The sequence below is a fragment of the Mirounga angustirostris genome, unplaced genomic scaffold, assembly GCF_029215605.1.
Source record: "Mirounga angustirostris isolate CCGP_5_RB_7025 unplaced genomic scaffold, mMirAng1.0.hap1 SCAF_2, whole genome shotgun sequence".
Classification (NCBI taxonomy): Eukaryota; Metazoa; Chordata; class Mammalia; order Carnivora; family Phocidae; genus Mirounga; species Mirounga angustirostris.
In genome coordinates, this window is record NW_026991710.1 from 122,992,755 (window position 1) to 123,014,224 (window position 21,470).

A 21,470-nucleotide genomic window follows, 5' to 3' on the forward strand; every position below is an offset into this window, starting at 1 on the left:
CAAACTCCCAATATGTGCTCCAGTCCCTGGAGCTGCATCCCTATCTTGTTCTTCTTGCCTGAATCTGTCTTGGTACCTGGTTGGGTCCCTACTTACTGCGAGCTTGGAGACCTACCTTGTTGCCTCAATATGCTCTCATCAGGAGTGCCAGTCCTAAGTTTCAGTCCCTGTGGCTTGGGGCTTGTCACTTGCCAATGGCAGTCATTACCATTTATAGAGCAAAAGCTACATATGTGGAGAGTTTTATATTCATGGTACATTTAATGTGCACAGAGCCCTCTGAGATCAATATTAATATGCCCATTATACAAATGAGATAAGTGCAGAGAGGTTGCGTAACTTGCTCTAGCACTCACAGTCCTAGGCTTGGAGAAGAAGAAAAGGTCTGAACTGTGTTTATTGGACTTCAGATCCCTTTATTTTGTTCTTAAGCACTGTGATATGCCTGTTGCTGGATAACCCTGAGCATGATTGTGACTGACCTAGGCTTCACTTACAGCTTACTACCTCCTGGCACCATTCCCAGAAGCTGTTCTCCCCTCGTCTACAGGGGTCCCCACTGCAGCCCCATGTCTGATATTCTGGATGTTAACCTTATGCTTGCCTGGTTACAGCATTGTCTATTACCAGCTGCTATTTTTTCGTCACATGGACTAATTATAATAGCTAATAATCGTTAATACCATTTATTATGTCATTCCTCTGTCTGCAATGACCCCCTTTTGACTCAGAAAAAAAACCACCTTGTTTTATAAGGCCCTCCACAATCCCACTTCTAATCTCTCTGACTTTGGTTCCTATTCCTTTACTCCCCTTTTGCTTCTCCTCAAACCTCACCGGCCCCAACCCTCCAGGTTTAGCCTTGGTACCTTAGAGCTTCGGTCTTGACCTTTTACCTCTGCTTGGCATGTACTTCCATCATCTCTCTCATCTGCCTGCAGTCTTTCCTCAAATGTCAACTTCTCAACAAGGCCTTCTCTGATCACCTGGTGAAAAAGTCTTCTACCCACCACTTGTTGCGGCACTGCCGAGTCATTCCTTTCTAAGTTTTCTTCTCTTTACAGTGCTTATTACTGTCTGACACACTATCTAACTCACTTGTTTATTATGTTTCATCTTCATTGTCTTTCTCCAGAGGAATGGACGCTCCACGAGGACAAAGATCTTCGTTCTGCTGTTGGTATATTCTAAGTGTCTAGAACAGGGCTGGGCAATAAGTGCCCCAAAACTATTTGCTGGATGAATGTGTCACAGATTATTCTTAAGACTACACATATTAACTAACTTACTCTTCCTGACACTCAAGAGTAGGCATTATTATTATCCTTATCTCTTTTTAAAGGTGAGAAAACTGAGGCACATAGAAATGAAGCCAAGAGGCTAAGGTTATCAAGTGGTAAGTGATCAAGAAAGGACTTGAACCCAGGCCATCTGATTCCAAAGACAGCACTCTTATCTGGCCCTTTCTCCCACCTCATTGCCAAGATGCTGCCTGACAATGTCACTGTGCAGGTTAGGTCCCACGTTCTGGCTCCTTTTGGTACCACCTGTCTTATCGTCAATCAAGATTATAACAATGGCATCCTGTAACAATGTTGTGAAGTAAAATGAACTAGATTTAACAGCTTGTCCAAGACCAACGAGTTTGTGACATAACCACAGCCAGAACCCAGAATGTCTGACTCCTAATTTGGTGGTCTTTCTGGTACTTTCAAAACCTATTCTGAAGATTCTAATGATTGCCTGGATAGTACTTCTCTATTTCCATATAATCTATTATAATAAACAATTAAAAAGCAATTTTGGTTTTGCAACCTTGTAACAAATATTAATGATTATTTACATAATAGTTTTAAAGGAAATGTTATTTTGGTAATATCTGTGATATTATAAACATATAAAATGAACATAATAAACAGTCACTCTGCTGTAAGCTAATATAAGCTCATAGGGAAAATGAATATGTTTAATTAAATTTAGGAAAAATGTATAGTTAAATCATTTGCAGTACAATAATAAGGACCAAGAAATTATTATCTTTTTACTATTCCATTGGAATTTTCATCAACAGGCTAGATTAATAAATATCTTCATTTTACAAGGCAGGATGCTAGGTGATTTGTCTATGATCTGGTAAATCAGCGAGGGCAGCAGGGGGTAGCATAATCCCCGCGTGGACACAGCAAATCATACTTCCACTATTCTATAATATTCACCAGCATTTATTGAGGGAGAACAGGATGGCAGACATAGTTCTAAGTACTTTTTGAGTGTTAACCCATTTAATCCTTCCAACCACTCTATGAGTTAGGTGCTAGTGTAATCCTCATGTTGCAGGTGAGGAAACTGAGGCACAAGAGAGGTTAAGTAAGTCACCTAATGTCACAGGATTAGTAGTGGCAGGACTGGCTTTGGAGTTAGGTGATGTGATTCTAGAAGCCGTGCTCTTAATCACCACATCGTATTGTGATAATGGTTAAGATGGTAATGGAGAGAATGGAGAGCATGGAAATCTACCAGAAGGACCCTATCTCTTTCCTCCTATTTCATTTTATCCAAGAATTATAGACATTCTGCACTACAGATGTTTCAGCTGAAAACCTAGCAAACAGGATTGTTTATGCTCTTTCCCTTGCATTTACTGAGTTGCTAGTAGATAGCAAATTTACATCAGTAGCAAGAAGAGATACAGGGTTGTAGGAAAAATATGTTGAACACTGCTTTTGGAAAAGAATTGTATTACTTTTTCTTCTTACAGATGTATTAACTCTAGTGCTTCTAGATATTTCATTGTCAGCAAAACATCTAGAGAAAACAGGTAAATTCAACTATGTAGTTAAGTCATAACCAGTGAAGAATCCATGGTACCCCATTATCTATGCCAATGGAGGGTAAGAGAGAGACGGGAGATGGAAATGTGAGGTGAGGATTCCTGACATCTCTTTCTCTGGAGAAGCTACAAAGCAGTGGGTCATTTCTAGCCTGATGCCACTTGCTACTTCTACTTCCTGTGTCCCCGAAATCTGTGCCTATTCTGACCTGGCCTGACAGCAGACGGTGATTCTTTTTTAAGCTTCAAGTGTTATTCAATAATAATTTCTACTGGACAAGAATAACAAAATGTTATTTATGCAAGCCAGTAGTTCATTAAGTGGAACAGATAAGAATGTTATTAAAAATGTATACACATGACCTGTGATGAGACTTAAAACATCTTACTGGGGCACCTGGAAAGCTCAGTCGGTTAATCATTCAACTCTTGATTTTGGCTCAGGTCATGATCCCAGGGTGGTGAGATGGAGCCTGTGCTGGGCTCCATGCTCAGCTCAGAGTCTACTTGAGATTCTCTCTCTCTTCCCTGCCCCTTCCCCTGCTCATGCTCTTTCTCTCAAATAAATAAATACATACATAAATACATAAAATCTTTATGAAAATATCTTACTGACAACTCCACCAGTTGCGACAGAATTAGCACTTAGGAGTGTGACTCCAGCCTTGGCTCTGCATTTGCTAGCTTTGTGACCCTGAACAGGTCATTTAACTAAGTCTCAGCCATCTTCATCTGTGAAATGGGATAAGAGTAAGTAGAAAATACTAATAATATCTGCCCTTAGGGTTCCTGTGAGTATTAAATGAGGTAAAACCTGTAAATAATAAGGTTGGGTAGAGTTGTAGACCCATAGCATACAAAGGCACACTGGTTGTTACTGGTGTTCATGATGATGCTATTCTATCAGTTAGGGCTCATTTGATTTCATGGGACAGAAACCACCCCAATCTAATTTAGGTTCCCCTAGGAACCTAGGGACTCAAATGCCACCAGGATTGGACACTCCATTTCTCATCTTGGTTTCTCTCTGTGTGTGAGCTTTATTCTCTCAGCCATCCTCGCCACCCTCACCAACCTCCATGGTTCTGGAAGCATCCAGGCTAACCCCTCACCAAAGATGACTGGCTTCCATTAAAAAAATTATTAGGTAAGCAATCTGATTGGCTGAGCTTGTTGAGAGACCCTCTCCTAGAGATTTGCTTCATAGGGGCAGGAAGTGGTGGTGGTGGTGAGATCTGTAACCCCAAGGTTAGAGACAAGACCAGAGCCAGCATAAAGCTGAAAATGGGAATGGTGCAACCAATGTTCTGGGAAGACGAAGACAATGGATGTCCTCCAAATTGCTATTAAAAATTCTTCTGCTTAGCTGCTTCTCCCTCCGTGATTTTATCTCATTTAACACTACTATCCTACTTTGGATTATTCAAACAAAAAGTTTCAAATTCATCTCTGTCTCCATCCTGTCTCTGTACTTTCATCAACCCAGCCGGAAAACATTGTAAAATTGTAAAATGTCTCTCAAATGTGTCCATTATGAGTTATGCCACCACCACCTGAGTTCAGGGTTCAGTATTCCTCACCTGAAATATTTCAGAAAAGTCCTCCTGGCCCCTCCTGGGCCTTTACTCATGCTCCCTCCTCTCTGCTGAGAGGACAACTCCCATTTATCTCAAAAGGTTCAATTCAAATGTCATCACCTCAATCTCCAAATGAGATGAAGCCTCCCTGTTGCTGCTCCAGCTCTTGGTTCCGATTATAAGTATGACAAGTATGTGTTGGGTGTCTATTTCCCCTATGGATGATGCAGTCTTTCAGCATGGTAAAAATCCACTTGAGCATAAAAAATTGCCCAGACCTATTTTTCAACAATGTGCCCCAAACTGAAGTTTAAAACAAACAAAAGTCCTTCATAAACATAGTTACTACCATTTCTTGCTCACGTGGATTTCGGCCAGATTTACTCAGGATACCAAAAACTCTAGGGCTGTATTTTTCTCCCTATTTTATTGTTTTTGCTTTATAATTCTTTTGATTATTTTTTCATCTTATTAGGTCATCTTTAAATGCTCTTTACTACTTGTTAGCTTTTAATAACTTTCTTTAGTGTTTTAGGTTGAGACGAGCTGCTGAAATGACTAACTCCTATGATCAAGCCTATGCTGAAGGTTTTTACTATGAACCATCTATATACAACCTACTCAAAACATTCATTAAAGTCTTTAAATTTTTAAAGGAATGGAAAGAAATAGTAGCCATTTTTCTTCATATTACAAAATCAGTATATTTTAACTGTAGAAAATTTGGGGAATATAGATCCATCATTCTCCCAAAAATAAAAAATTAAAGTCCATCCATCCATTATTCCAGCTCCCACAGATAACCACTGAAAACAATTTGGTGTTTCTAGTATCTTCATATATGCCTATGTCTTAAATGTATGTATGTAAACATATGTATGTGTGGTCATAATGTACATTATTTCATACCCTGATTTTTTGCTTAATATATTGATAATACTTTTATTATTATAAAAATACTATTGTGTCATTTTTATTGGCTGCATTATTTTGCATCACAGGATACTCAACAATGTTTAATCAATTTGCTATTGTACATTTACCTTGTTTCTAGATTGTTCACCATTACAAACAGTGCTTATAACATTGTATATACAGGTTGAAGCCAAATCTTTATATCTATTAATAACTATACAAACAATATTGTAGCTAAATATTCATATGTATTAATAACAATTTCCTGCAGATAAATTCTGTAATGAGTAATCCCTGAGTCATGCAAAAAGTGTGAGACTTCTTCAAAGCTACCATTTATTGAATGCTTACTAAGTGCCAAGCACATAACTATTTTATCTCATTTAATCCCAACAGCAACTTTATCCTGCTTATTTTACAGGTGTGGAAAAGGAAGCTTAGAAGTCAAGTGATTTGCACAGGTATAGTCAGGAATGTCAGCGCCCCTCCCATAATCTCTGTAGCCAAGGCTGCTGATGTCAGCCCCTGGAACTTTCTGTCCAGTGGCTGGGATATGGTCAACTGGAACTGACAGTTAGTGTCCCTGGAAGCTGCTCTCTCAACCAATGATGGATGGGAAACAAGGAATAAATGCACCAGCCCCTTTGTCCCTCCACTGGGATAACTGATCCATTTCTATACTGTTTCCTAGAGTGTTCTAGCAAAATTAAGCTCCATTTCCCTATAGTGGCAACACACCTTCCATAGGTTCCTTCTTTTGCCTGACTCTCCGGCTGGCAGAACCTCTCCCAAATAAAGCACCTGTACTCAAATCCATGTCTCAGAGTCTGCTACTGGGGAAACTCAGATAAAAAAACCTCAGGATTGTTAATCTCATGACACAAAAATGTTCACCTATCATGGCCCATGCTTTTACAGAAACTCAAAGAATGCTTTGTGAATTTGCAAAAAAATATCGAAAATGTGTATTTGAGCAAGAACCATAAGGCACATTCAGACTGCAATCAAAGGTATTCTGTGACTAAGTTATTTTATGTTATTTATTTATTTTGAAACTCTAGCACATAGAATCCAGTTAGCCGCATTTTTCACAGCAGGACACACTTTTATTCATCTGTGCATGGCCCCTCAATTGCTTTTTTGTTTTTAATTTTTTTATTGTTTATTATTTTTATTTTTTTTTACCCCCGATTGTTTCTAATACAGTTTTCTCCTTCATCCTCCCTCCCCACTCTTACTCCCTTTCCTCTCATAGGCCCTCTGCCCATGTGTTGCTGGAGATTCTCTGAAGAGAGGGGCTGGGCCTGAATTCAGCACTCGAATCCTTACCCACCCTGGCACTCTCGATACCCACTTCCACTTCTAACCACAGTTCTCGGTGCTCACATCCTTGCCAACCTTCGATACTGTTTGACTTTTTAACTTTTTCCCTCTAAGTCATGATTTTATGTAAGAGAATACTAACCTTCTCCTTTGAAATGCTCACAAACGAAAGCTGTTATACACATCTAAATAATCAACTCTTGATTATTCAGGAATTGAACGTCATTTTGTGGATTGGTTAGTTTCTCTTCTATCTTCCTTCTCTTTCTCTATCCCTGGCCATCATCATTATCATTTAAGAAAAAAAAGGGGGGAGGGTTTTAACAGAAGACATTCATGGGAAAAGTGAAGACTTAAACAAGCCTGTTTTACTAGTTAACTAAGCTTTTAAATGTTTAATGAGGAGAAAGTAGAAATTGCTAGGTAAAATCATTTCTTAAGTGTATGGACTGAATACTGGGAGTATAGAGTTAATGCTATTTTTAAAGTCTGGTATATGTTACTTTTACTGAGCACTACTTATACTGAAGAATTTCTAACGTCAAGATAGGTGTTAACTGAAGATCAAGTAATTGTCTATGCTACACATATGTCTATCTTACAGATATATAACAGGTATCTACTGTTACATAAGTTTTAAGACAAGTTTTAAGATGCTGAGTCACATTTTTCCTCCTGAAGTCACCCCTCTGTACCACAGAGGGAAAGCGAGAATTTGGCTCATGTATAATGACTTAGTATGTTCTCCACACTATTAAGACCTCTGATCCTACGATCGTCTCTGTGTTCTTGCAGGTGTGCCGCCTCTTCTTTCGCAGCCTCTAGATCCACATGTGCTAACAGCTGTGCTACTGTCTCTAGGTCTGTCGCATAGTCTTGTGATGAACGATGCAGGTTGCTGTATTGCTCCAGAGAACATTTTCAGATGCTAGGCCTTGAACTTTAAGGAATATACATACACTATGTTCCATATGTCACTATTCGGTAGAGTTGATGAGGGTACTCAATTTTTGGAGTCTGGAAGTTCATCCCCTTTAGAATGAACCAAATCAAAATAACTATCCTTCTTTCATTTTCTCACAAAACAAGTATCCGAAACTTTTGCACTATTTCTGAAGATGTGAATGACTGGAAACAAAAATTCCGGCAGTTTTGTAAAATGCTACTCAAGCAGCACTTTCTTTTTAGAATGAATAATCAACATCATCATTAAGTTGTGGTTAAAGTGGCATTCTACATCTCAAGGGGATCCAAAATGAGCTTTCACATTTCAAAAACCGCCCCCCCCAAAAAAACAACAAACAAAAACCCAAACAATAAATTTTATGGCTAGAAAATCAGTTTTTATATTAATTTAGGCCATGAACTTTCTTTCTTGACATAAAACATCTCTTCCTTTCCATGACAGTCTATGACTTTAAATTTTTGCCTACAGATTCCCGTTTTAAAAAAAAAAATCAGATTTTCATTTTTTTGAGTATTCTGATTTTCCTATAATGCATTTGTCACTTAAATGACAAATACTATAATCTATATGACAAATACCATAATTCTTCATCATTTAAAAAGAAGAAAAAAGCACACATGTTATTTTCCTAAGCTATAACATTGTAAAGGGAAAGAACGATTAGGAGAATTAAATAGGAAAAATGTTTAAAGAGAGTCCAACTGGGGCGCCTGGGTGGCTCAGTCATTGGGCATCTGCCTTCGGCTCGGGTCATGAAACCAGGGTCCTGGGATCGAGCCCCGCATCGGACTCCTTGCTCTGCGGGGAGCCTGCTTCTCCCTCTCCCCCTCCCCATGCTTGTGTTCCCTCTCTCTCTGGTCTCTCTCTGTCAAATAAATAAATAAAATCTTTAAAAAATAAATAAATAAATAAAGAGAGTCCAACTCCCCTTTAATGAGAAAATTAAAAAAAACATTCAATTTACTAAGATTCTAGTCTGCAATCTTTCCTACAAAAATTTATATTAAATTATTACTGTAAGGTTATCTGCTTTGCTGTTTTAGAAAGGTCATGACTTTAAATACAAAGATAACAGTAGCAAAATTATTAGTAAAACATTTTACATTAGCATAATCTCCAAATTATTAAAATATGTTTTTCATGAACTACTTAACATGCTATTTTCCAAGTAAGGCTAACTGTTCAAAAGGTATAAAATAAGATCAGATATGGAATACATACTTACACCATGCCTCAAATTATTGCTTATAATAATTTTGAGTAATATAATTAGATGCAGTTTGGAAATAAATCTTTTTTTTAAATTAGTAAATATGACTATTTACTTCGATCGTGTTTCTAATCCTATCACTTTTCTATTGCTTGTCAGATAATGGGTATTTTGAGCCTTTCTCTATGAGCAGAATGTATGGAATGAAAGAAAGTGCTATTTGTGTACTGGCAGGGGTGCGTGTGGAGGGGGGGTGATGCTAAACAGGAGATCTGTGTGGCAACAATTGGGGGAAATGGGATCTGTAACAGCTGCTCCTTTTAGATTCCCAAGAAGGAGACTGCCTGAGGTGGGTCATGGGACAAAAGGATAAAGCGGATGAGAACTCTGATGTAAAGCAGGAAAATGACTGCTGAGACCTCTGAGCTTACACCTGAATCGTCTCAAGCTGAGTGGCGAGCCCTCTTTAGCATGCTTCAGAAGCTGGTGATGAACTACACAGTACCAGGAGGCAAACTGGCTGCAAGCAGAATTGTCTGCATGTTTTGTATAATAACCCGTGGTCCTCTGGGGAAAGGAGGCCATGATTTCCTCTGTGCCAGCATCTGAGCTCTCCTCAGATACTGAGGCCATTAAACAAGAACAGAAGGGTCAAATTTAGGTAATGATTTCTAATTGGCAAGTAAAGGCAACTTCTATTTAATGGGCAGTGAATAGCTCTGATCTTTAAATAAAGAAATTACTCAAATTCCTTTTTTGCAGGGATAAATCCCATTTTTTTTCACTCAAGGAAAAGTTATTAATAAATTAATAGGAAGAAGTTTTCTATCCAATGTAGGTTTATTACATTTCCATTGTAAAAATATGTGCCGATACAAAGATAAATTTAAGCACTTTGTAATTTATATATGATAAATTTAGTAAATTACAGTTGAAAACTAGGTATAAAGCAGCACTTGGAATAGATACTCAATAAATGTTACCTACCAGAGAATCATTGCTATCATTACTCAGTGCTAATTATATCATAGCCTGTGGTAATAATATCTTACATTTGAAAACTGTTTCTAGTCTAAAGTGTAAACATACGTTTTTTCCATTTGCTCTTCACAAAGAAAAAGTGAAGCTGCCATTGCCATCCCTATTTTACACATGAAACTGAGCCTCCAAGAAGTTAAGTGACTAAACTAAGGTCAGTAGCTGGTATGTGGCCCACAGGACTAAGATCCATGTCTTCTAGCCCATTTGTTAGAGCACCATAGGCTCTTTCGCTTTCTTTCTTTTTCTTTCTTTTCTTTCTTTCTTTCCTTCCTTCCTTCCTTCCTTCCTTCCTTCCTTCCTTCCTTCCTTCCTTCCTTCCTTTCTTTCTTTCTTTCAAGTTTTTATTTATTTATCAGAAAGAGACAGACAGAGAGAGAGAGTGTGCATGTGCATGCAAGTGCACAAGGGTGGGGGAAGAGCAGAGGGAGAAGCAGGCTCCCCACTGAACAAAGCGCCTGATGGGGGACTCGATTTCAGGACTCTGGGATCATGACTTGAGTCAAAGACAGACACTTAACCGACTGAACCACCCAGACGCCCCCATAAGCTCTTTCTATACAATAGTTACCTCCCATATAAAGATCGTACATCAAAACCTACTGTCAGCTCAAATATTTGACTGTTTAATGATTAGAGAGCTATTGCTATGTACACTTGAACTATATTACACAAAGGTGCCCTTTATCATGTAATAGAGCTCCTAAATAAACTCCTACTTCAACATCTTTGATGTAGACTTTCGCCTACAATTTTAACATTTTATTCTCTTAACTACGGGTTTGGGAATACTGGAGCCTAGAGCAAAACCCAGAAGTTGTGATTTTATAGATGTTTGACCATTTAGCCCTTTGGAAAATAAGTCTGTTATGCATATTAATGGTGATATAATAGTTATGGTTCTATTTTAGATCCTATACCACAAACTCTACACACGTTTTCTTACTTAATTCTCACAAAGCTGTTTGAGTTAGAGGGTCGTAGTGTCCCCATTTTATAGATGAAGAAACTAATGCTTCCAAAGGTTAAGTCACTTGTGCAATGTCACATGATGAGGTAGGAGCAAAACTGGCATTCCGTCCTCCATCAGCCTGATTTTAAAGCCCATCATCTTAACTATTTTGTTGCCCTCACACTCCAATGAGTTGTTAAATATACTTTTAAAAGCCTGTTGAGAGTTCCTTATTCAAGAAATGCTACAATTTACTGCCTTTACTTGATGCAAACTTCTAATCAAAGATCTGGTAGCAGATGTGAGCATTTATATCCACCCCAGGCAACTCTAACCAGGTATCATGGTACCGTATTAAACTGGCTCCAAACAGTCCTTTACATGGAGCCTGAAGCAGACAGGAAAGGGCAAACATGCAGATGCACAGAAGCAAATGCTCTTACAGACAAACCCATTCAGCCCACATACATTAGGAGGTATAGTCCAGCAGAAAAATGTATCATAACATCATATTCTGCACATGTACAGAACTCGGCAGAGTTGAAGTATTTGAAATAATGCACAAAGGACCTGACTGCAGACAGAGCCTCAGATAGCCTCTTTCTTGATCTCTCTTTTGCCTTGGCTTCTTTACTTTCTTTCCCTCTCTCTCCTTTTATTATTTTTTCTTTACATTTTTTTTCTTATGACATGTGTTCAAGAATCTGTCACATGAAGTGCAAGAGAATAAGAAATAATTAAGGCAAGAGTATTTGCTTCCTTCCCTTTCCCAGTCTACTCATTCTGGTACAGCCTGCGTTGGTATTTCTTCCTTTCTCCCCCAAACCAGCCCCACTCCTCCTGGGTTTATCATGCAGATCAGAGTTATCATTTGGGGCGGGGAGGGGAGTAGGGATGTAAGAAGTAGAAATGAGCTTGCTGAAAAGAGTCCCGCATTCCTTGATCAGGGAGGAAAAGAGGCAGAAGGACAGCAGAAAAAAGGAGAGGAGCGGTGAACCATGAGTGAGTGGAATACAGGAGGGAACTCTGGGTTAAGGGAATGATGTGAGGATACAGGCTTCAGAATATCTAGAGACAGACAAATTGAAAACCTTTTAAATGGAAGGAGAGAGGATTTTAAAAAATAATGTTATTGGGAGTTAAGAATTTTATCTCTTTTACTGTTCTTTGAGGACAAGTAAGTAGAAATTGAAATTACTTTTCTTTTAGCTTGCTGGATTTTTTTCTTTTAATATGATATACTGAGAGTGAGCTGTGAGGAACTCAGATTTATTTGGGTTATGCAACGGTTTCGGCGGTAGATAAGTCTTTACTTATAAAAGTGACCACAAGGAAAACTTGTTTGATGTACATTACTGTGGAATCTGCCAAGGTATCTGTATGTCAGCTAGACTGTCATTTGGATCAAGATCCCACTGCTATCAAGGATGGGGTGACTTTTAAGGCAGAAGGTAATAAAACTAAATAGAGAAAGGAACAACTGCAAGAATTATCTCCCCCCAAACTTTGGTCAGCTAAACATTATAAATCAAATAAGTCATCCTTTGTTAGAAATGCCTTCTGATATATAATGACTTTCCCTTTATTTGTATATATTGAGTTGAAAGAATAAATACAATTTAATTTCAATTACCTAGCGAAACTCTTAAGAATGTATCATTTCACAAATATTATCCATACCCTTTATTGTTAATATTTATCAACAATTTATGAGTTGCTAGAATATTAGTGTAACTATTTTTTTGTGATACATTATTTATTTGCATTTTTCTATGGGATGCTGCTGATAAAGCTAGAGATTTAGGTTAAACATGTATATGTTAGAAACATTCTAAGCTATTATAAAGATGCTGACAAGTATGCAAATATAAAGATGGCTATTGTTTTATATATGAAATAATTAAATAATAGTACATGTGATGAATCTTGTACTATTTGCAAAAGCAAACAAAGTATCGATATGATGAATTTTACTTTCATAGTATAATTTTTGATAGGCTACATTATTGCTAAATAAGAAGCAAATAATTCATTGAATATACTGAAGATTGTTAAAGTTAGTGTTCCTAAATTTATTAAGTGGAATGGAATATTTAGAGAGAAAGAAAATTCATGCATAAAACAGTGCTAAGGGAGGCCCTCCCCTTTTCTTAAATTAACTTTATAGTTGCAATATTTGATTGTGGAAGTGGGTCCAACTTTGCAAAAACCTTGAATGTGACTTTTAGTAAAATATTTTTCTCTTTGAAATTTTAAGACTTCATAAGATACATTTACCTTCTAAAATTCAGAATTTACTCTACTTGTAACATGTGCAGGTCTAAATTGATGATGGCCAAAGGGAATTACTATTTCTTTTCTCGGCACCTGATAAATGCAGGTAGCATTTTCACCTTTAAATGTCAGGGTCTCGATGACCTCCTGCACAGGTTTATTAGAGTAACTATCACTTCTCTTCCCCAAATACCCTTTCTTCTTTAGCAGGGATATCAGCCCTAAATAAATCCATTATTTGGTCTTAGTTTAACCCTATTCTCTCATCCAATAAAGAACGTTTTATTGGCAAGGAATGGATGACCAAACTGTTCATATGCTTGTCAATATATCTTTCTATTACATGTATTAATCATTTATTAATAGATTAAGGCCCTTAAATTAAGATCCATTAGCAAAATTTCAAAAATCCCTTCTGTTTCAGATCGTCAGAACTACTAATCAGTAATATTTACTCGTGACAGGTTTCTCTAAGCCAAGTTTCTTTGAACAAATCACGTAAACATCTTTAAACAGATGAACATTATTGAAAGGGAGAAATTCGTGAGGGAAAGGGGCAAATGTAGAGCAAGTTACTAAAACTTTAAAAAGAGTATATGGACTTGAAGCCAAGAATGAAAGACTGACCATGAAAAGGGGAGGGAAATGCTGAATCTAACTATCTGCTGTCTCTGGCTGGCTCCAACATGACCAAGCTGATTTCAGGGCATTCTTACCCCTCTCCACAGCCACACTGTGACAGCAACACCATCCATGCCTTCAAACAGATGAAGATAGTGTTGGTCATACTGCACAGGGTGGGGAGGTAGGAAAAGAGAGGATTTCAAAAGAAAAAATTTTTTGTATGTTGAATGTTTACTTTGTGATCAGGTAACTGGGCAGATATCTCATCAATCAATGAATTAACCCTATTTATTAATTGATCATGTAATTTTTTATAATATACTCACTAAATCAGGAGTGCTCTGTCCTACTGTGGAGTTTTAGTGCTTTTATCTCTGAAAGGAAGCAGGGAAAGTGGCTAAAGTTAGGTATTAGAGAGAAGGAAAAGACATGACCTTCAATCAGAAATCAAAGCAAGATATCAGGTTTTGTGGAAATCTGTTTCATTTCAGTAGCAAAAACAGGCTGCCCTCTAAAATCAACCTGAGCAAGAAGACCTCCATGGCCCGAATCAGGGCCAACTGCTCATGTCCGTTCTCCATCCCAGCCACACCCCAACTCCAGCTTCCTGTTCCTCCGTGATTTCTTGGTACCTGTTCCCCGTCTTCTGTTGTACAGCTGTGAATCTGATGCCTTCTCTACTTTGCTCTCAGCATCTTGTATCCAGATCTGACAACAGATCCTTCGCTGGTCCTGCAGCTCTGCCCATGGACTTGGTCCAAATTTTAAGCTCAGTTCCTGTAAGCCTTCATTTCTGGGCAAGCTGTGTTTCAAAAAGACAGCAATATTCTACTACAAGCAAAACCTGGGCTCTGACGACAGCTCCTCATTCTTCCCAACTGCAAAGGCTACTCATTACTGTAGCAGTGAGCCTGGGCCCTGGACTATGGTCTGCCGTGTTTCCCAAAGCCTCCACCCTGGATGGAGCATTAAATGACAAGAATTAAGTAACGCTGACTCTAACCAAGGTACATGCTTGGGGGGAGGGGTTGAGTTCTGACAGGATATATCTTCAAGGAGCTCTCATTCCAGCCCAAAACCTGGGATAGGAGGCAGAAGGGGTTTGCATAGTTCTGTCTTTTAGATATGCCCGGTTTCCTTGGCTTGTATATGATCATCTATTCCTGGTTTTCTTCCCACCTCCCTGGATACCCCTGCTTTGTACCCCAACTCCTTCACCCAGCTTGGCCCTAGGCCTTTTTCATTCATCATTATCAACTTTCTCTAGGAAATCTCCACTCCAGTGCTTCAATATGCTGAAGACTTGCATATTTACACGGTATCAAATGTGTATAGTATCTCCAATCTAGACTTCCTCTTGAGCTATAGAGCTACATATACCACTATTTGATCTCTCCTTGGATAACTCCAAACTCCTCAAATTCAACATATTCAAAAGTGAACTCCTAAAAAAAAAAAAAAAAAAAGTGAACTCCTCATTTCTCCCTAAGCCTGGGTATCTGTTAGGATTCCCTAGCTTAGTGAATGACCCCAGCATCCATCCAGTTTCACAGCCAGGAACCTAGGGCCATCTGGGCACCTCTGTCTCCCTCACTTTCCATACTTAGTCTATTACCAAGTCCTTCATAACTTCTGAAACCACTTCCCTCCATCTTTGCTACTACTGCTAAAGTCCAGAGACTTAAGTTAGAGTAAAAATAATAAAAGCTAACAATTACCAAAGGTTTATTATATACAAGGCAGGCACTCTTTTAAAACTCTATATAAATGATCTCTCCTAATCACCCTACATATTAGCTTCCTAGGACTGATGTAACAAATTGCCACAAATTAAATAGCTTAACATAAAAGAAATTGATGCTTTCACAGTTTTGAAGGCTAGAAGTCTGAAATCAAGGTGTCAGCAGAGCTGTGTTCCCTTCAAAAGCTCTGGGGGAAGATCCTCCTGCCTCTTCCAGCTTCTGGCGGCTCCAGGCATTCCTTGACTTCTGGCAGCATGACTCCAATCTCTGCGTCATCTTCATGTGGCTGTCTCCTCCCTATGTGTGTCTTCTTGTCCTTTGTTTCAAATCTCCTTCTGCCTTTTTCTTAGAAGGCCTCTTGTCATTGGATTTAAAGCCCACCCAGATAATCCAAGATGATTGCCTCATCTCGAGGCCCTTAACTTAAGTACATCTGCAAAGACTCTTTTCCCAAATAAGGTAAGAATCACAGACCCCAGGGATTAGGAAGTGGACATTTGTGGCCACCATTCAATCCACTACACCCTCAAAAAAGTAAGTATAGTTATTAGTCCCCTTGGATAGATGAGGCAATCAAGACTTAGAGAGTTTAAGGGACTTGTCCAAGTTCACACAGCTACTATGAACATGAGATTCATGTTTGGTTTATAGTTTCCATACTTTCAGGAGAACAATTTCAATACTTTTCTGAAAGGAGTAACAGTTTCAAGAAATTTGTCCCTTAGATGCCAAATATTGCTTCTTCAATCCATTCATTACTAGACCACACCACTAGTGTTATCTTCTAAAATTATAGATCAGATCCAGTGCCTGGCATGATGTCTGTCATACAGAAGGTACTTAATAAATAGTTGTGAATAAATTAATGTGATCACATCACCAGGCTCATCAAAAATCATTAAAAATCCCACATTGCTTAAAATGAGTTTCACACTCTTCATCAAAGCATTTAAGACCCTCCAACCCCCCATAAAATTAAAAAAATAATAATTTTGGAATGAGGACAGTCTTCCTAAGAACATCCATAAGTCATGGAAAAAGAGATTGATAAATTTGGTCATGGAATTTCAGCATGGAAAAATTTCATAAGTAAGGTCAAAAAACAGTGGTCTGGAAAAACATTCACAACACATATTACACATATGTGCCTAATGTCCAAAGGAAGCAGGTACCTTCATTTATTTTTGTTGGAATGTAAACTGATGAAGCTTCTTTGAAGGGAGGTTTAGAAAAAGAATATAACTTATCTCTCCCCTGACCCAGCATTTCCACCACTAGGAATTTATTCTGTAGATCATCTCTCGCTTTGGCACAAAGCTGTTCACTGCTACAACCTTTGCAATAAAACTTGATTGGAAATAACCTAAATGCCCACCAACAGGAGCTGGTTACATCCATTATGGTACAACTATAACTTGGGACACCATGTGGCCCTTTTAAAATGAGGCATGTCTTTATGCCTCAGTGAGGAAGAAGTTAACTCAAGATGCAGAACACTACTATAAAATGGTACAATTTCATAAACAACAAAAAGAACACATATGTATATGCACTTATATGCTATACATACATATAAATATTTTTGAAGGGATAAACCTGAAACTTGTAACTGCATTTGCCTTTGAGAAAAGAACAGTGAGACTGAATACCAGGGTGGAGGGAAGGTGTATTTTTCAATGTTAACTCTATTGTATTGCTTGAATTTATTTTGCCATGTGTTTGCATTGCCCAGGAGAGATAGAGAAAGGAAGAGAGAGAGAGAGAGAATTTATAAGCTAGTTTTCACCTAATTTTCCATCTTGATTTCATACCTGCACTTGACAATTCATTGCTTCCCAAACATACTGAGTATGTTCATGTTGAGTGTGTTGTGTGTGTGTGTGTGTCTGTCTGTGTCTAATGTCCTATCATTCTTGACTCCCACAATTTCTGTCTGTAGAAATCCTGCTCTTCAAAAGCTCTCCATGCAACCTCCCTGATCGTCAGTGTTGGAATCAACCACTCTTACCTCCGGACTCAGAAAAGCCCTGTTCATCCCGCTTTGAATTATAGTTATGTCCTCAAGTTGGCCATTCTCATTAAATTAGCTCCTAAAGGGAAGTGCTGACTTCTGTGTTCCCTAGAACACAGCATTGCTGAATGTATATCATTAACCAAAAACTATTAAGCAGAAGAGTCATCTAGAAGTCTATTTCCCATGATGACCTAATTTTTTTTAAAGATTTTATTTATTTGATACAGAGAAAGAGCACAAACAGGGGCAGCTGCAGGCAGAGGGAGAGGGAGAAGCAGGCTTCCTGCAGAGCAGAGAGCCTGACGTGGGGCTCGATCCCAGAACCCTGGGATCAAGACCTGAGCCGAAGGCAGACGCTTAACCGACTGAGCCACCCACCCCCCAGTTTTAAGGGTGACAGAGAAAAATATCTAGCCCAAATACAAGAATCCTCCTTGGCATGACTAACCAAAACAGCAAATCAGAAATCCTCAAAACTGAAGATAAAACCAATACTGTATATCAGATAAAATGATTACAAGAGATACATGTGAAATGAAATAGGAAGCTACACTTGAAAATATTAGAGCTAAGAGAAAAATGAAAGAAAAAATGATTTCTGTCATAATACAGAAAAAATAGCTCTTGACATATTTTTGTTTGTTTTTTAGCCAAACACATGAACTCTGGTCATAAAATAGGCACACACTGATTTTTATCATGAAGCAGGCTACTTCTCAGATTGGAACTAACGGTGCTCTCCATCTTTGCTGCCTCCTCCCAGAAAGGTCCATAACAATACAATTCACTCAACTACTTAATAACCACAGTCTTTTTCAAGCAAAATTTCCCAAATCGTAAGTTCACTGTAATTTGGTTGTTTTTCTTTCCTTTTCTTTTCTTTTTACTATTTGCTTTTTGCCATCATTTAAACCCATATCCTCTCATCCTCAATGATATGGGAATGAGTGTAGAGGGTCACATTACTCCATATGTTTAACTTTCATGTATCCTAAAGCACTTCATGGTAATTGATTATACACTGCCTACTATAAGCAATAAAACCAATTTTTTTTCTGCTCCTAGAACAGTTATTCTGCTTTAGTCTCTATATAAATGTAGAGGACCACCCATTTCTGTTGGTTTTATAACAACATACAATAAAGTAAAATAAATACAATAAAGTAAAAATTAAAAATGGCAATGATTAAAAGTTTACTTCAACTTACTGTTAATGCTGTTTCATACTCTCCAGCAGCTAGGTGTGCTAAGCCCAAGTAATAGGAAGCTTCTCCTTCCATCTTTTTGTCATTTCCTAAAGTTGAAAAAGTAAAAAATTGTCATGGCATTAAAGAAACTGATTTACGACAATAAGCAGAATTTTTGCTTTTTAAGACAGTAGAAAGTTGTAACAAAATGTACAGACTTATGAACAATTCCTGAAACCTCACTGTGTACTGATTTTAAAAGGCTGATGTTAATATAAGTTACCCGACTCACAAATGTTAGACTATAGTGCATTAGCCATGTAAGTAAGAGGAGTTTTCTTCTACATACACAGCTCAGTATTATCATTTTGACATTCATATGTAATTTCTATACTGGTCCACCATGTAAAGACTCATAGTCATCCAGCACAGCTGCTCCTACAGACATGAAATCATTGGTAAAGGGCATCAGCTTTACACATGTACACAGAGAAATGGACATTCAGTTAAGTCTAACAGGGCAGATAATTAGCAAATTAAGGAATTATTGTTTTGATTAAGTTCAATTTAAAAGCTATTGGTTAAAACCTGGGATGAAAATGACTGACAGCTTGCCTTCTTGATACAACATTCCATGGGTATTTTGAAATCCAAACACATTTTTTCTTTGCTAATGACTGGTAATACTTCTCATCACCTTTTCAAAGGAATTGTAGCCTTTCTAATTTCTGTGAATTTGTTTTATTCCAGGAGTTATCAAAATCTTCTTTCCAAAGCAATACGTGTAGTTGTGTAACGTGCTTCAGTAAGACATATATCATACCATCTAATAAATACACAATTTTTTACATTTATATACTAAATATATAAATCAACAGACTTACCAGAACCATTACAGTTTTTCATTTTTAAGAAAGAATACTATTCTCTTTCTACTCTTTGGCTTTTAATGTTACCTAACTCCTGGGTAATACAAATGCTGGCAGCTCCACCCCCCACTCCCCTTTAGATTTCTGAACTCTGTATTCCAGCCATGATGGATTTCAGCAGGAGCTAACAATTCTCCATACTACATTCACTCTCACCACTCACTGAATTACTACTTGTGAAGCAGTGGCTCAACTGAAAGACTACAAGAAAACAGGATGGCAAATGCCAGTGACAGTGTTGTTATGATTATTCTCAAGCAATTTCATTATTGCAGAGAATTATAGCCTCAAGATCCCACTTCAGCAGAGCTGATGGTGCCATTGATCCAGCCTGGGGATTTTTAACTCTTACAGTTTATCTGGGCCTTAACTTCTTATCTGCTATAGGTTTATAAGTGCTAAGGATAAGGATGGACCTAGGAAAGGGAAGGATGGGGTAGGAGGGAGAGGTTATGAGGGGAAGTTGCCTCTTGGATATTTATTTATTTATTTATTTTTTAAAAAGATTTTATTTATTTATTTGAGAGAGAGAGAATGAGAGACAGAGAGCATGAGAGGGAGGAGGGTCAGAGGGAGAAGCAGACTCCCTGCCGAGCAGGGAGCCCGATGTGGGACTTGATCCCGGGACTCGATCCCGGGACTCCAGGATCATGACCTGAGCCGAAGGCAGTCGCTTAACCAACTGAGCCACCCAGGCACCCACCTCTTGGATATTTAAAAGTTGATTATTTATAAGTTGTACTTGCTCTATTAAATGCTGTAACTATGTTAAAGTAGTATACTTATACTAACAGTGGCATGTGCTGATTTAGTATCACCATTTGCATCCAATTTTATGTAAAGGGTAGCCTAGCAAAGAAAAGAAAAATCGACCCTTGTTGATAGATTTTGAGGCAGCTAATTGAAACAGTTGAGTCACACTAAATATTAGCTTTAAAATAGGATTTAAGCATGAGAACTTTTCCTGCTTACTAATTGAAACAAAATTAAGATAAAGTAAAAGCATAAAATTAGGAGGGAAATGTCAGCATTATTAAAGTTGAATGACACATATACCAAAGGAAAAAGGGGCAAAATACTATTTATATTATTGTGTAGTTTATTTGGGTGGGTTAAATTAGTATTGGCTTTAATGATTCAATAATCATTCATGTTAAAGGAAATATGATGTTTTATGGTCAAGACCTAAATTGTCCATTCTTATACTGGTAAGTCTGTAGAGACTCTAAAGAGGGGGTCATCACAGAGGTCTAATGGATAGAGACAATGTGTTTGGGAGTAACTCAAAAGTTTCATTAAAATGTGTCTTAAAACCTCCATTTGTTATTTGGCTAACATATATTCACTAATTCATTTATTCACTGAATATTTACTGAGGACTTATTCTGTGTCAGGCACAGCTCTAAGCACTTGGAATACACCAGTAAATTAACCAGAAACATTTTCTGTCCTTGGAGAGCTTACATTTTGGAGGAAAGGGACAGAAAGAGATACAAAATAAATAATAAACATAATAAATTTTGTGGTAAATTGTATGGTGATAAGTACTCTTGGAGAAAAAAAATATAGCAGGGCAAGGGGAATTGAGAGTGCTAAATTGGGGGTAAAGAGAAAGAAGCAGGTTTCAATATTAAGTGCGGTGGTCAGGGTAGTAGATCCAACTGAGAAGATGGTATTCACAAGAGAATGAAATTAGGAATTGATAACAAAATATATGGGAGACTCACAAGTATGTGGAAATAAAACACACTCCTAAATAACTAGTGGGTCAAAGAAGAACTCAGAAGGTAATAAACAGGAAAATACTTAGAAATAAATGAAAACAAACAAACAAAAACAACAATGAAAACTAATGGGATCCAGCTATAGCAGTGCATAAAGGGATATG

General features: G+C 37.8%; 1 protein-coding gene across 1 annotated transcript in view; it reads right to left on the reverse strand.

Moving 5' to 3' along the window:
• TTC29 (tetratricopeptide repeat domain 29) overlaps positions 1-21,470 on the reverse strand; it is a 240,207-nt gene that overhangs the window by 130,527 nt on the left and 88,210 nt on the right. Inside the window, exon 7 of the mRNA XM_064583312.1 lies at positions 18,675-18,760. Coding sequence (XP_064439382.1) covers positions 18,675-18,760 — 86 coding nt within the window. The remainder of the gene's footprint in view (positions 1-18,674; positions 18,761-21,470) is intronic.